The 14,657-nt window shown below is 41.2% G+C and overlaps 1 protein-coding gene across 1 annotated transcript; it reads left to right on the forward strand.

Annotated features, from left to right (window-relative positions):
• The first annotated feature begins 1,701 nt into the window (after positions 1 to 1,701).
• Positions 1,702 to 4,653, forward strand: LOC118397815 (solute carrier family 35 member D3-like). Its single transcript, XM_035792691.2, has 2 exons — positions 1,702 to 2,721; positions 3,238 to 4,653. The coding sequence occupies exons 1-2, from the start codon at positions 2,286 to 2,288 to the stop codon at positions 4,101 to 4,103; spliced, it is 1,302 nt and encodes a 433-aa protein (XP_035648584.1). The 5' UTR covers positions 1,702 to 2,285; the 3' UTR covers positions 4,104 to 4,653.
• Positions 4,654 to 14,657: the final 10,004 nt, after the last annotated feature.

Genomic DNA, 14,657 nt, shown 5'->3' on the forward strand with positions numbered 1-14,657 from the left:
GGATGAATCCCAGGACCAGTGGTTAGTACTCTGGCGACATCGTATGCTGGAGGGGAGGAACAGGAGCAGACATGGCAGTACCCCCACAACCAGGGGGACGACCCCGAGGACGAGGAGCTTGTCGGCGAAGGTGGAAATCTGAGGATTAGGAAGAGCAGGAGACAATGGGGGATATTGGTTGATGCAATGGGGGATAGACTGAAGTATGCAACTTAATATTGTGATTTTAATCAATAATCATGCATTTATTTAAAAAAAATCCTCAACAAAAAAGCATAAATAGATGTTTACATCTACGGCAAAATCTATGACAAAATGCTTTCTGTCAGTTAATGTATGTGGACATCCCTTCAAATTAGTGGATTTGATTATTTCAGCCACACCCATTGCTGACAGGTGTATAAAATTGAGCACCCAGCCATGCAATCTTTATAGAAAAATATTGGCATTAGAATAAACTTACTGAAGAGTTCAGTGACATTCAACATGGCACTGTCATAGGAAGCCACCTTCCCAACAAGTCAGTTCATCTAATTTATACCCTGCTAGAGCTGCCCCGGTTAAATGTAAGTGCTGTTATTATGAAGTGGAAAAGTCTAGGAGCAACAATGGCTCAGCCTTGAAGTGGTGAGCCACACAAGCTCACAGAACGGAATCGCCGAGTGCTGAAACACGTAGCGCATAAAAATCGTCTGTCCTTGGTTGCAACACTCACTACAGAGTTCCAAACTGCCTCTGGAAGCAACGTCAGCACAAGAACTGTTCGTCGGGAGCTTCATGAAATGGGTTTCCCTGGCCGAACAGCCGCACACAAGTCTAAGATCAAAAATGCACACTGGGTGTAAAGCTTGTCGCCATTGAACTCTGGAACAGTGGAAACACATTCTCTGGAGTTATGAATCACGCTTCACCATCTGGCAGTCCGACAGACAAATCTGGGTTCAGCGGATGCCAGGAGAACGCTACCTGCCCCAATGCATAGAGCCAACTGTAAGGTTTGGAGGATAAATAATGGGCTGGGGCTGTTTTTATGGTTTGGGCTAGGCCCCTTAGTCCAGTAAAGGGAAATCTTAACGTTACAGCATACAATGACATTCTAGATGATTCTGTGATTCCAACTTTGTGGCAACAGTTTGTGGAAGGTCCTTTCCCATTTCAGCATGACAATGCTCCTGTGCACAAAGTGAGGTACATACAGAAATGATTTGTTGAGATTGGTCTGGAAGAACTTGACTGGCCTGCACAGAGCCCTGACCTCAACCCCATCAAACACCTTTGGAATTAATTGGAAGGCTGACTGCGAGCCAGGTCTAATCGCCCAACATCAATGCCCGACCTCACTAATGCTCTTGTTGCTGAATGTAAGAAAGTCCCCGCAGCAATGTTCTAACATCTAGTGGAAAGCCTTCCCAGAGGAGTGGAGGATGTTATAACATGTATATAATAGGCTGTTATATCCATATTAATGCCCATGATTTTGGAATGAGGTGTTTGATGAGCACGTGTCCACATACTTTTGGTCATGTAGTCATTGTAAATAAGAATTTGTCCTTAACTGACTTGCCTAGTTAAATAAAGGTTAAATAAAACAATAATACAAATATATTAACACATTTAATTTAAAAAAGCTTTATGACCCAAAACTTAAAATGTACATAAAAAGGTAAGAGTGACTCAAATCGTACCGGTTTCATGGAATGATCCCTTTATTGTGAGCAAAAAGTAACCGTTGTTGCGGCAAAAGTGTTATTCCACAAGGCAAATTCAGCGCTTAATTAAGTGTTGCGCTCATGCAGCTCTCTGGTGCTAGAGGGGATATACAGTACTGGTGGGCTTATCCATATGCACGTCGCACTGTAGTTTAGTTCTTTCCAAACAGCTCTTCCGGCAGTCTCTGGTCTCTCTCTGCTGTATCCAATAGCATGTGAAGCAAAAGAAAGAAAGCTAGAACTTCTCCAACATGAGGTAATTTAATTGATGAAAAACGCATGCTGTCTGGCTGCAAATTTAAACAGACGCGTCAGCATACCCACGTTTTTTTTCTCTTCAACGTTTTGGGTCCAGCCTCTATTTGCTTTTAAGGTCCTGCTTGTAGGTCCTGCTTGCAATTAAAACATTTGAACATCCTGACATTAACAACTTGGACATTTACAGCTGTGCGTTCAAGGAGGAAGACTGTACACTGTGTACACCACTTTATTCCAAGGGACTGAGTGAGTGCTCAATAAAGACTCATCAATATTTTCATTTTCTTGCTCTTGCGTAAAGGGAAATTCAAGGCAAGCATGGAAGTTTGTAAAGGTCGTTTACTTGGTATCTCAGTCGCTGTTGCTCATGGATTTTTCTCGGGATCGTTGAACATTTTACTAAAATTTCTCATCACGACTTATAACTTCAACTACCTCACTCTCATCCAGTGCCTCACCAGCACGCTGGCAGCGATTACACTGGAGATACTGAGGAGACTGGGCAAAGTAGACATACCTCCGTTCAGTCTTCAACTAGCCAAAGTCTTCGGAGGTGTTTGTATTCTGTCCACATTACAGTCCACTCTAACACTATGGTCTCTCAGAGGATTGAGTCTACCCATGTATGTCGTTTTTAAACGGTGTCTACCGTTGGTCACCCTAGGCATCGGCGTGTGCGTTCTGAAGAACGGTATCCCGTCAGTGGGGGTCATAACGGCGGTGCTCATCACTACTGGAGGAGCAGCTTTAGCTGGTAAAATTACACTTATTCAAATAACATTAACTTATACTTACACAGTAAAGTAGAAACGAAACATCATAATTGATTCTAAATAGCCTATGCATAGGGTGCATACTCCGCAGTAAGTTTTGATGATCAAACTGCATAACAGCAATAATCTATCCTAGAGTTAATAATATTACAAATACACGAATGGGGTTAGTGTAAAAATAAAAGAAAAAACAAGAGATTACCACCGTTTTTCTAGAAACGTCCTTTGGTAAAGTATCCTGATGCAACAGCTCTCAATGTTGCCTCTACGGTGAGGAAAGTTCAGCATCATGTTCTGTCCCCTTTAGACCACACATTAAACGCACATCCTATCCATATGGATAGAATGTGTGTTAAAGATGTGGCTCCACACTACTTTTTAATCATGTTCAGAGCATCAGGATACCTTACAATAGGTTTTACCCCCCAAAAAACTAATGTAATCATTTTTTTTTTTTTTTTTTTACTGTTCTCACCACTGTGTCTGTGTTTACTCAGGATCTGGTGACGTGACGGGTGACACGTTTGGCTACGTGACGGGCGTCCTGGCTGTGATCATCCACGCCTCCTATCTGGTCTTGATCCAGAAGACCAGCACAGACAGTGAATATGGCCCCCTCACGGCCCAGTACTCCATCGCCATCATGGCCTCCCCAGTTCTCTTAATCTGCTCCATTGTCAGCATGGACTCCATCAACATGTGGAGCTACACGGGCTGGAGTAACCCCTTCATCTCAGGCATCTTCTCCCTCTGCATAGTCATCGGCTGTGCCATGAACTTCACTACGCTGCAATGCACCTACATCAACTCGGCCGTCACCACCAGCTTTGTGGGAGTGGTGAAGAGCATCGCCACCATCACAGTGGGCATGGTAGCCTTCAGCGACGTGGAGCCCACCAGCCTGTTTGTTGCCGGTGTTGTGGTCAACACTGTGGGCTCCATCACCTACTGCATCGTCAAGTACTTTGAGACCAGGAGGAAGACCCTCTACCAGGACCTGGAGGAGCAAAGCAAGGACGAGAGTCTGCCTGGACAAACTTACATTGAGAAGAAGCCTCCCAACGGAGACCTGGAGCCCTTGCCCAATGGTCACGGATGGTCCGATGAAGGATCGATTGAACAGGTCCCCACACAGGACCACCTCCTCAATGATCAGAGCCTCAGTGACTACCCACTTCCAGACACCAGCAACAGCATGGAGTCTGTAGAACTCCAGAGAGAGGTCTTTCATAACGAGAATCGGGCCAACCAGGCCAACCAGTCTGTGAGTGACAGTTACCTAAGGGTGTGTAGGTCCATCCGTAACCTGCAGTTCTTGAACAAAGACACCTTAATAGATAATATGGAGGTGCAGAGCCCTTAATGGGGAATCACTCTAATTTCAAACGGTGCATGTTTTGTCAGTCTTTTCTGTTTGTATGTTTTTTCTGTTTATTTGTAAGACTGGTTGGACATTGGGCACTGATTTAATGTTTAGAGATCTGTATTTTTCTCATGAACATGCGCTTATGGAAGCAGCAAAGTATTTTTGAGAAGATGGAGTGTTTATATGAATTGGAAAAAATATACTGACTATTTATAAAATCATTTATGTTAAAATGTTTTATATGGATTTATCAGTCATATTAATAACAGGTGAATAGTTGATGGTAAATTGCTAAAACTAGGGGTCAAAGACATCTGATACCATAATAATGGAATACCTCCCAACCACTATTTTGCTGTATGGTAAACAAAATGAATTGTCTGTGTGACAGTGCATCGGGTATGGTTGATATGTATTTACATGTTATAAAAATATTAATACCAGTTTTTGTGTGAATCATTTTCTTTGCACAAAATGTTACTGCCTGTCCAGATTCTGTATAGTCCATGAATTGTGATATTTGGCAAGTGAAGAGCAATAGCAACTTCCATTTGCATGTACAATGCAAAGTACATTTAAATGTTTTTATGAAACTCTTCCACTGTGATGTTGGCCTCTTCTTTACGATAAATCCATTACATTGAAATCCATGGTAAATGTTTTAGCCAAATTGCCTTTCCATTGTGAAATCTTTTTGAATTACCAACAATAGATAACTGTTTTGGTACGGTTCACTTAACATCAACACAATATAGGCGTACTGAACATTTCTCCCTGGGGCAGATAGATATGAGGTATTTGTGAGGAGATCATTATCATTAGAGCATATAGATCCTTAATGTCAACATTAGATTGGAAAGAGACTAGAGAATGACTTCGATCCTACGGAACACATCACTTCTCTTACTGGGTCATTAGTCAAAGTACACCACAACAATTCCCTCAGAGAAAGTTTCAAAACAGCTATTTCACATCACACCCAAGGAGGATGCCTGTGTCATGATTAAAGTAATACTGCATACGTAGCTGTAAAGTAATGCATTCTCCAGTATGTCTTAGAACCCCTCCTTATCTAAACGTATGCAGTGAGAGTATGTCCTTCGAGAGTACCTGCAGGGAGAGGAGAGGGAGAAGTGTGAGCAATCGGTCCCCTCATCAACCAGAAAGAGAGAGGCCTGCAGTCAGCACATTAGTTGCAGGAAAATCCCAAAGTGCCTTTGAAATGCTCCATTGGGACTCTTGAAGCACAGATAAACCAGGAACTCTGAGTGCTGATAACAGAGGACTTCAAGAAACTGGAACAGAAAAAAAATCAACTTTGTAAAGGAAAAGGGGGGGTTCAGTCAAATGGCCAGGAAAGGAAACACCATGTCAAAATGGTTTTTAAATTAAACAATATTCAAGATTGGCTCTTATGCTGCATTCCAAAATTATATTTTCAATTATGCTTTTATCCGGGCATTCTCTCTGTAGACCACTGATTGTGGAATCACAAAGGGATATTTACACACCTCATTAAACCATATCTGCATGGATGCTCCTAACTCTGTACAATCCATACCATGCAGCTACACTTTCTCATTTTGGCCTGCCCATCAACACAGCCTCTTCCTAATCCTTATCTATGTGATAAGGAAACTACTTTAATGAAATGTAATCTGTTTTTCCATTTTCCATTTTTGCTACCACTTACAGATCCTTCAGAAAGTATTCACACCCTTTACTTATTCCACATTTTGATGTGTTACAGCCCGAATTCAAAAATTATTTTAAAAAATGTAACTTTTTTTGGTGATAATTTATTGAAAATGAAATACAGAAAAATCTCATTTCCATGACAATTCACACCCCTGAGTCATTACTTTGTAAAATCACCTTTGGCAGCGATTACAGCTGTGAGTCTTTCTGGGTGAGTCTCTAAGAGCTTTGCACACCTGGATTATACAACATTTGCAAGTTATTATTTTCAAAATTCTTCAAGCTCTGTCAAGTTGGTTCAAATTAAATCAAATCAAATCTGATTCGTCACATACACATGGTTAACATATGTTAATGCGAGTGTAGCGAAATGCTTGTGCGTCTAGTTCCAACAGTGCAGTAATATCTAACAAGGAATCTAACAATTCCACAACAACTACCAAATACACATACATCTAAGTAAAGGGATGGAATAAGAATATGTACATATAAATATATGGATTAGTGATGACCAAGCGACATAGGCAAGATGTAATAGATGGTATAGAATACAGTATATACATTTGAAGTCGGAAGTTTACATACACTTCGGTTGGAGTCATTAAAACTAATTTTTCAACCACTCTACAAATTTCTTGTTCACAAACTATAGTTTTGGCAAGTCGGTTAGGACATCTACTTTGTATAGGACACAAGTAATTTTTCCAACAATTGTTTACAGACAGAGTATTTCACTTATAATTCACTGTATCACCATTCCAGTGGGTCAGAAGATTACATACACCAAGTTGACTGTGCCTTTAAACAGCTTGGAAAATTCCAGAAAATTATGTCATGGCTTTAGAAGCTTCTGATAGGCTAATTGACATAATTTGAGTCAATTGGAGGTGTACCTGTGGATGTATTTCAAGGCCATACCTTCAAACTCAGTGTCTCTTTGCTTGACATCATGGGAAACTCAAAAGAAATCAGCCAAGACCTCCACAAGTCTGGTTCATCCTTCAGAGCAATTTCCAAATACCTGAAGGTGCCCCATTCATCTGTACAAACAATAGTACACAAGTATAAACACCATGGGACCACGCAGCCGTCATACTGCTTAGGAAGGAGACGCATTCTCTCTCCTAGAGATGAACGTACTTTGGTGCGAAAAGTGCAAATCAATCCCAGAACAACAGCAAAGGACCTTGTGAAGATGCTGGAGGAAACAGTTACAAAAGTATCTATAGCCACAGTAAAACGAGTCCTATATCGACATAACCTGAAAGGCCGCTCAGCAAGGAAGAAGCCACTGCTCCAGAACCGCCATAAAAAGAAGCCAGACTACGGTTTGCAACTGCACATGGGGACAAGGATCGTACTTTTTGGAGAAATGTCCTCTGACCTGATGAAACAAAAACAGCGTGTGCGAGCAAGGAGGCCTTTACAACCCTGACTCAGTTACACCAGCTCTGTCAGGGGGAATGGGACAAAATCCACCCAACTTACTGTGGGAAGCTTGTGGACGGCTTCTCAAAATGTTTGACCCAAGTTAAACAATTTAACGGCAATGCTATCAAATACTAATTGAGTGCATGTAAACTTCTGACCCACTAGGAATGTGCTGAAAGAAATTAAAGCTGAAATAAACCATTCTCTCTACTATTATTCTGACATTTCACATTCTTAAAATAAAGTGGCGATCCTAACTGACCTAGACATTTGAGGACCCCACGAAACAACATAAACCAACAGAGGGAAGCCATCCCCACCACCAATTGGACAGTGACTTCCCAAGTGACTCAGATCCCAATCAGAGCGGCTATTACCACCAAGACCTCGGACACCAGACGGGGCACAGGAAGATGAGGAGGGGCAAGAGGAAACCACGCTCCCAGGAACAGGCCCCGTACCCGCCAACCGGCTAGAATGCTGTAATTAATCTGATAAGGTATTTATCACACATCAGGTGTCCACCTTAAATAAACACCTCTATTTTGTCTCCACATATGAAACTAACTCTTTTGAACTAAAGACCAATATTTTTAGCTGAAAAAAAATCGAACTTACGGTTGAAGTCAGAAGTTTACATACACGTAGCCAAATACATTTAAACTCAGTTTTTCGTGACATTTAATCCTAGAAAAGTACAAATTCCCTGTTTTAGGTCAGATAGGATCAGCACTTTATTTTAAGAATGTGAAATCTCAGAATAATTGTAGAGAGAATGATTTATTTCAGCTTTTATTTCATTCAGCACATTCCCAGTGGGTCAGAAGTTTACATACACTCAATTAGTATTTGGTAGCATTGCCTTTAAATTGTTTAACTTGGGTCAAACATTTTGAGAAGCCTTCCACAAGCTTCCCACAATAAGTTGTGTGAATTTTGGCCCATTCCCCCTGACAGAGCTGGTGTAACTGAGTCAGGGTTGTAGGCCTCCTTGCTCGCACACGCTTTTTCAGTTCTGCCCACAAATCTTCTATAGGAGTGAGGTCAGGGCTTTGTGATGGCCACTCTAATACCTTGACTTTGTTGTCCTGAAGCCATTTTGCTTAACTTTGGAAGTATGCTTGGGGTCATTGACAATTTGGTAGATCCATTTGCGACCAAGCTTTAACTTCCTGACTGATATCTTGAGATGTTGCTTCAATATATCCACATATTTTTCTTTCTTCATGATGCCATTTATTTTGTGAAGTGCACCAGTCCCTCCTGCAGCAAGGCACCCCCACAATATAATGCTGCACACCCCCGTGTTTCACGGTTGGGATGGTGTTCTTCGGCTTGCAAGCCTCCCCTTTTTCCTCCAAACATAATAGTGGTCATTATTGCCAAACAGCTCTATTTTTGTTTCATCAGACCAGATGACATTTCTCCAAAAAGTATGATCCTTGTCCCCATGTGCCGTAGTCTGGCTTTTTTATGGAGGTTCTGTCTATTTAGGACTCGTTTTACTGTGGATATATACACGTTTGTACCTGTTTCCTCCAGCATCTTCACAAGGTCCTTTGCTGTTGTTCTGGGATTGATTTGCACTTTTCGCACCAAAGTATGTTCATCTCTAGGAGAGCGAACGCGTCTCCTTCCTTGACGGCTGCGTGGTCCCATGCTGTTTATACTTGCGTACTGTTGTTTGTACAGATGAACGTGGTAGCTTCAGATATTTGGAAATGTCTCCCAAGGATGAATCAGACTTGTGGAGGTCTACAATCTTTTTCTGAGGTCTTCACTGATTTCTTTTGATTTTCCCATGATGTCAAGCAAAGAGACACTGAGTTTGAAGGTATGGCCTTGAAATACATCCACAGGTACACCTCCAATTGACTCAAATTATGTCAATTAGCCTATCAGAAGCTTCTAAAGCCATGACATAATTTTCTGGAATTTTCCAAGCTGTTTAAAGGCACAGTCAACTTGGTGTATGTAATCTTCTGACCCACTGGAATGGTGATACAGTGAATTATAAGTGAAATACTCTGTCTGTAAACAATTGTTGGAAAAATTACTTGTGTCCTATACAAAGTAGATGTCCTAACCGACTTGCCAAAACTATAGTTTATTAACCAGAAATTTGTGGAGTGGTTGAATTTTTTTTTAAATGATTCCAACATCTCAAGACATCAGTCAGGAAGTTAATTATATCCTTTTTCTAAAATTGATTCAATAGTTTTTTCCCCTCTACACACAATACCCCATAATTACAAAGTAATAACAGTTTTTTAAGAAAAATATATATAATTCATAATTAACAAAAAACTGAAATATGACATTTACTTAGGCATTCAGACCCTTTACACACAGCCTTGCTTCTTCTTAGGTATAATGCTACAGGCTTGGCACACCTGTATTTGACGAGGTTCTCCCATTCTTCTCTGCAGATCCTCTCAAGCTCTGTCAGGCTTGATGGGGAGCATCGCTGCACAGCTATTTTCAGGTCTCTACAGAGATGTTTGATCGGGTTCAAGTCCGGGCTCCGGCTAGGCCACTCAAAGACATTCAGAAATTTGTCCCGAAACCACTCCAACTATTGTCTTGACTGTGTGCATAGGGTCATTGTCTTTCGCCCCAGTCTGAGGTCCGGAGCGCTCTGGAGCAGGTTTTCATTAAGGATCTCTCTGTACTTTTCCTTTTTCATCTTTCCCTCAATCCTGACTAGTCTCCCAGTCCCTGCCACTGAAAAATAATTCAGTCTCAAATAATCTTGTTTCTCATGGTCTGATTGTCCTTTAGGTGACTCTTGGCAAACTCCAAGCGGGCTGTCATGTGCCTTTTAGTGAGGAGTGGCTTCGATCTGGGCACTCTTCCATAAAGGCCTGATTGGTGGAGTGCTGCAGAGATTGTTGTCCTTCTGGAAGGTTATCCCATCTCCACAGAGGAACTCTGGAGCTCTGTCAGAGTGACCATCGGGATCTTGATCACCTCTCTGATCAAGGCCCTTCGTCCCAGATTGCTCTAGGAAGAGTCTGGGTGGTTCCAAACTTATTCCACTTAAGAATGATGGAGGCCACTGTGTTCTTGGGGACCTTCAATGCTGCAGAAATGTTTAGGTACTCTTTCCCAGATCTGTGCCTCGACACAATCCTGTCTCGGAGCTCTACGGACAATTCCTTCGACTTCATGGCTTGGTTTTTGCTCTGACATGCACTGTCAAATGTGGGACCTTATATAGACAGGCATGTATCTTTCCAAATCATGTCCAATCAATTGAATTTACCACAGGTGGACTCCAATCAAGATTTAGAAACATCTCAAGGATGATCAATGTTAACAAAATGCACCCAAGCTCAATTTTCGAGTCTCATAGCAAAGGGTCTCAATACTTATGTAAATAAGGTATTCTTTTTTATAATTTTTGTATTGGCAAAAATGTCTATAAACCTGTTTTGACTTTGTCATTATGGGGTATTGTTTGTAGATTAATGTGGAGCATTCTTTATTTAATCTATTTTAGAATAAGGCTGTAACAAAATGTGGAAAAAGGGAAGGACTCTGAAAACTTTCTGAATGCAATTTATGTATATTCTATTTTGAGCAGTTTATCTGTGATGAGACCAGGAACCCGTACTTCTCCAAAATTCTCAAATGGTTCAGGTTTATATTTATATTTCCTGTGTGTGTATTGGCCCTGAACAAGATCTCCATGAATTCACAACCTTTTTGAACAGTATGAACACTGACCTGAAGTTCTCTATTGAATGACCATAAATAAGCGGATCCATTTCTTGGACATGTGGATAGAGGTTGCTAATGGGGAACTTATCACCACTCTATATCAGAAAGAGACTAACAGAAACACTTTTCTCCTAGCAAGTAGCGCTCATCTTAGTGCCATAAAAAGAGGGTTTCCCAAGAGCCAGTTCTATAGGCTCAGACGTGTGTTATTCGACAGAGGACTTTATTGATAAAGATGTCAACATAAAACAATACTTTCTGGACAGGGGTTACTCCACCCAGTGTGTGGAAGAAGCATACCAAATTGTGCTCTCTAAACCTCGCCAGGATATACCATTTATTTTATGGTTGTTGAAAACTTCTAAGGAGTTCTCTGTTACTTGCATGACTACATTTACCCCCAAAGCCTTTATGATTAGAAACATAGCGATGAAGCACTGGCGTATGCTCACCTCAGACGCGGCACTCAGCCAGGAATTCAAGAAGCTCCCCTTATTCCTTTACAAATGGGGCCCCAATCTTCGCAGCAGACTAGTCTGAGCCAGCCTCAGCACAGATTCTAAACAAACCCTCCTTACTCCCCTGAGAGATAGAAACTAACCCTGTGACAATTGTGCTCAGTGCAATAACACCAACCAAAAACACCCTAGGTGTCGAAACAGATAGTGTTAAAGGCGTGATCACAAGCAACACCAAAACATTTGATTTGCATCTTATGCTGTGTTTGTGACAACATGTACATGGGCAAGACTAAATTAATGGTGAATAATGATGAGTGAGTTAGTTACAGACAAATGTTGTCTTGGGGGTATGATATTTGTGCGTCTGTAACCTTCTCACTCATCATTATTCCTGATTCATTCAGGACTATCCGTAATCATGGTAGCATCCACGTTGATGTAGAAGTGTTTTTGAAGCATATTCTATTCCTATTTACAATAAAAGTGACTCCAAAATGGCACAATACATTATTTAGCATTAATTTCTATTGGGCACAAAATAATATGAAATAACCGAAACAAACAGCAAAGGCATCCAACACGTTTGTAGAGTCACACGATTGATGTAATCATTGTGTGCTAGGAACATGGGACCAAATGCTAAACTTTTGACTACTTTAATACATATATAAGTACATTTGTCCCAATACTTTTGGTCCCCTAAAATGGGGGAACTATGTACAAAAAGTGCTAGAATTTCTAAACGGTTCACCCAATATGGAGCAGGAAAATACCCTCAAATTAAACCGGCAAGACGGCAAAGTTGGCTAAAAACAAAAGTGATGTAATTAAGCACGTGTTGTAATGAGTAGGATTCTATGTTTTTACATGCAAAAGTTATTGCTTTTGATAAAAACGCTTTATCTGCCTTCCCTCCCCACTTTTGAAGGATGATGTGAAGGACCATAGCCCGGTGTGCCCCAGGGCAGATTTTCTACTTACTTCAATTGTGTGCCATGCTGTGCACAGTCAAAATACAATTACATGCTTGCTAACTTAGTTAGCTATGTGACTAATTGGTAGTCGGTAGTCACTTAGGCAGGTTACCTTGGTTTTCTTGGGCACAGGGACTATGGTGGTCTGCTTGAAACATGTTGGTATTACAGACTCGGTCAGGGACAGGTTGAAAATGTCAGTGAAGACACTTGCCAGTTGGTTAGAGCATGCTCGGAGTACACATCCTGGTAAACCGTCTGGCCCTGTGGCCTTATGAATGTTGACCTGTTTAATTGGCTACGTAGAGCGTGATCACACAGTCGTCCGGAACAGCTGATGCTCTCATGCATCTCGTACTCTGCGTTGTGTATTTATCTTCTAAATATTCTTACTGTAATGTTCTCTAGTTGCGCCATGATTGGCTCAGTGTTGTTTCACTCATGGGGACGCTACGTCACAGCAAAATCTACATGGGAGAGCTAGAAAGGTCAAGCCCCATGGGTGCTGCCATAGATTTACACTAGAAGTGCCCATCCAAGAAGGCTCAAGGTCATTGGTCACAGATAAAATTACATCAAATCATGTCATATATACCACAGCTTTGATTGGACTGATCATGTCAACATCATACTTTCAAAATCTTGGCTAGCAATCTAGACAAACAGTCATCTTCATGAATTAAGTTTACAATATACTGGCAAATCATTTTTCAATCCTTGTCATATGAAGAGAAATTATAGATAGAAAGTATCGGCCCATCGGCCATTACAAATAACATACAGTGCCTTGCGAAAGTATTCGGCCCCCTTGAACTTTGCGACCTTTTGCCACATTTCAGGCTTCAAACATAAAGATATAAAACTGTATTTGTTTGTGAAGAATCAACAACAAGTGGGACACAATCATGAAGTGGAACCACATTTATTGGATATTTCAAACTTTTTTAACAAATCAAAAACTGAAAAATTGGGCGTGCAAAATTATTCAGCCCCCTTAAGTTAATACTTTGAAGCCCCACCTTTTGCTGCGATTACAACTGTAAGTCGCTTGGGGTATGTCTCTATCAGTTTTGCACATCGAGAGACTGAAACTTTTTCCCATTCCTCCTTGCAAAACAGCTTGAGCTCAGTGAGGTTGGATGGAGAGCATTTGTGAACAGCAGTTTTCAGTTCTTTCCACAGATTCTCGATTGGACTTGGCCATTCTAACACCTGGATATGTTTATTTTTGAACCATTCCATTGTAGATTTTGCTTTATGTTTTGGATCATTGTCTTGTTGGAAGACAAATCTCCATCCCAGTCTCAGGTCTTTTGCAGACTCCATCAGGTTTTCTTCCAGAATGGTCCTGTATTTGGCTCCATCCATCTTCCCATCAATTATAACCATCTTCCCTGTCCCTGCTGAAGAAAATCAGGCCCAAACCATGATGCTGCCACCATCATGTTTGACAGTGGGGATAGGGTGTTCAGGGTGATGAGCTGTGCTTTTACGCCAAACATAACGCTTTGCATTGTTGCCAAAAAGTTCAATTTTGGTTTCATCTGACCAGAGCACCTTCTTCCACATGTTTGATGTGTCTCCCAGGTGGCTTGTGGCAAACTTTAAACGACACTTTTTATGGATATCTTTAAGAAATGGCTTTCTTCTTGCCACCCTTCCATAAAGGCCAGATTTGTGCAATACACGACTGATTGTTGTCCTATGGACAGAGTCTCCCACCTCAGCTGTAGATCTCTGCAGTTCATCCAGAGTGATCATGGGCCTCTTGGCTGCATCTCTGATCAGTCTTCTCCTTGTATGAGCTGAAAGTTTAGAGGGACGGCCAGGTCTTGGTAGATTTGCAGTGGTCTGATACTCCTTCCATTTCAATATTATCGCTTGCACAGTGCTCCTTGGGATGTTTAAAGCTTGGGAAATCTTTTTGTATCCAAATCCGGCTTTAAACTTCTTCACAACAGTATCTCGGACATGCCTGGTGTGTTCCTTGTTCTTCATGATGTTCTCTGCGCTTTTAACGGACCTCTGAGACTATCACAGTGCATGTGATGATTGTGTCCCACTTGTTGTTGATTCTTCACAAAAAAATACAGTTTTATATCTGTATGTTTGAAGCCTGAAATGTGGCAAAAGGTCGCAAAGTTCAAGGGGGCCGAATACTTTCGCAAGGCACTGTAACAAGTTGGAAATGGCAATTTTAACAATGAGTGGTTGGGAAGGAATCCGTGGCTAACTGCAAGCATTGCAAAGCAATCACTAGCCTG

This window comes from Oncorhynchus keta, chromosome 19, assembly GCF_023373465.1.
Source record: "Oncorhynchus keta strain PuntledgeMale-10-30-2019 chromosome 19, Oket_V2, whole genome shotgun sequence".
Lineage (NCBI taxonomy): Eukaryota > Metazoa > Chordata > Actinopteri > Salmoniformes > Salmonidae > Oncorhynchus > Oncorhynchus keta.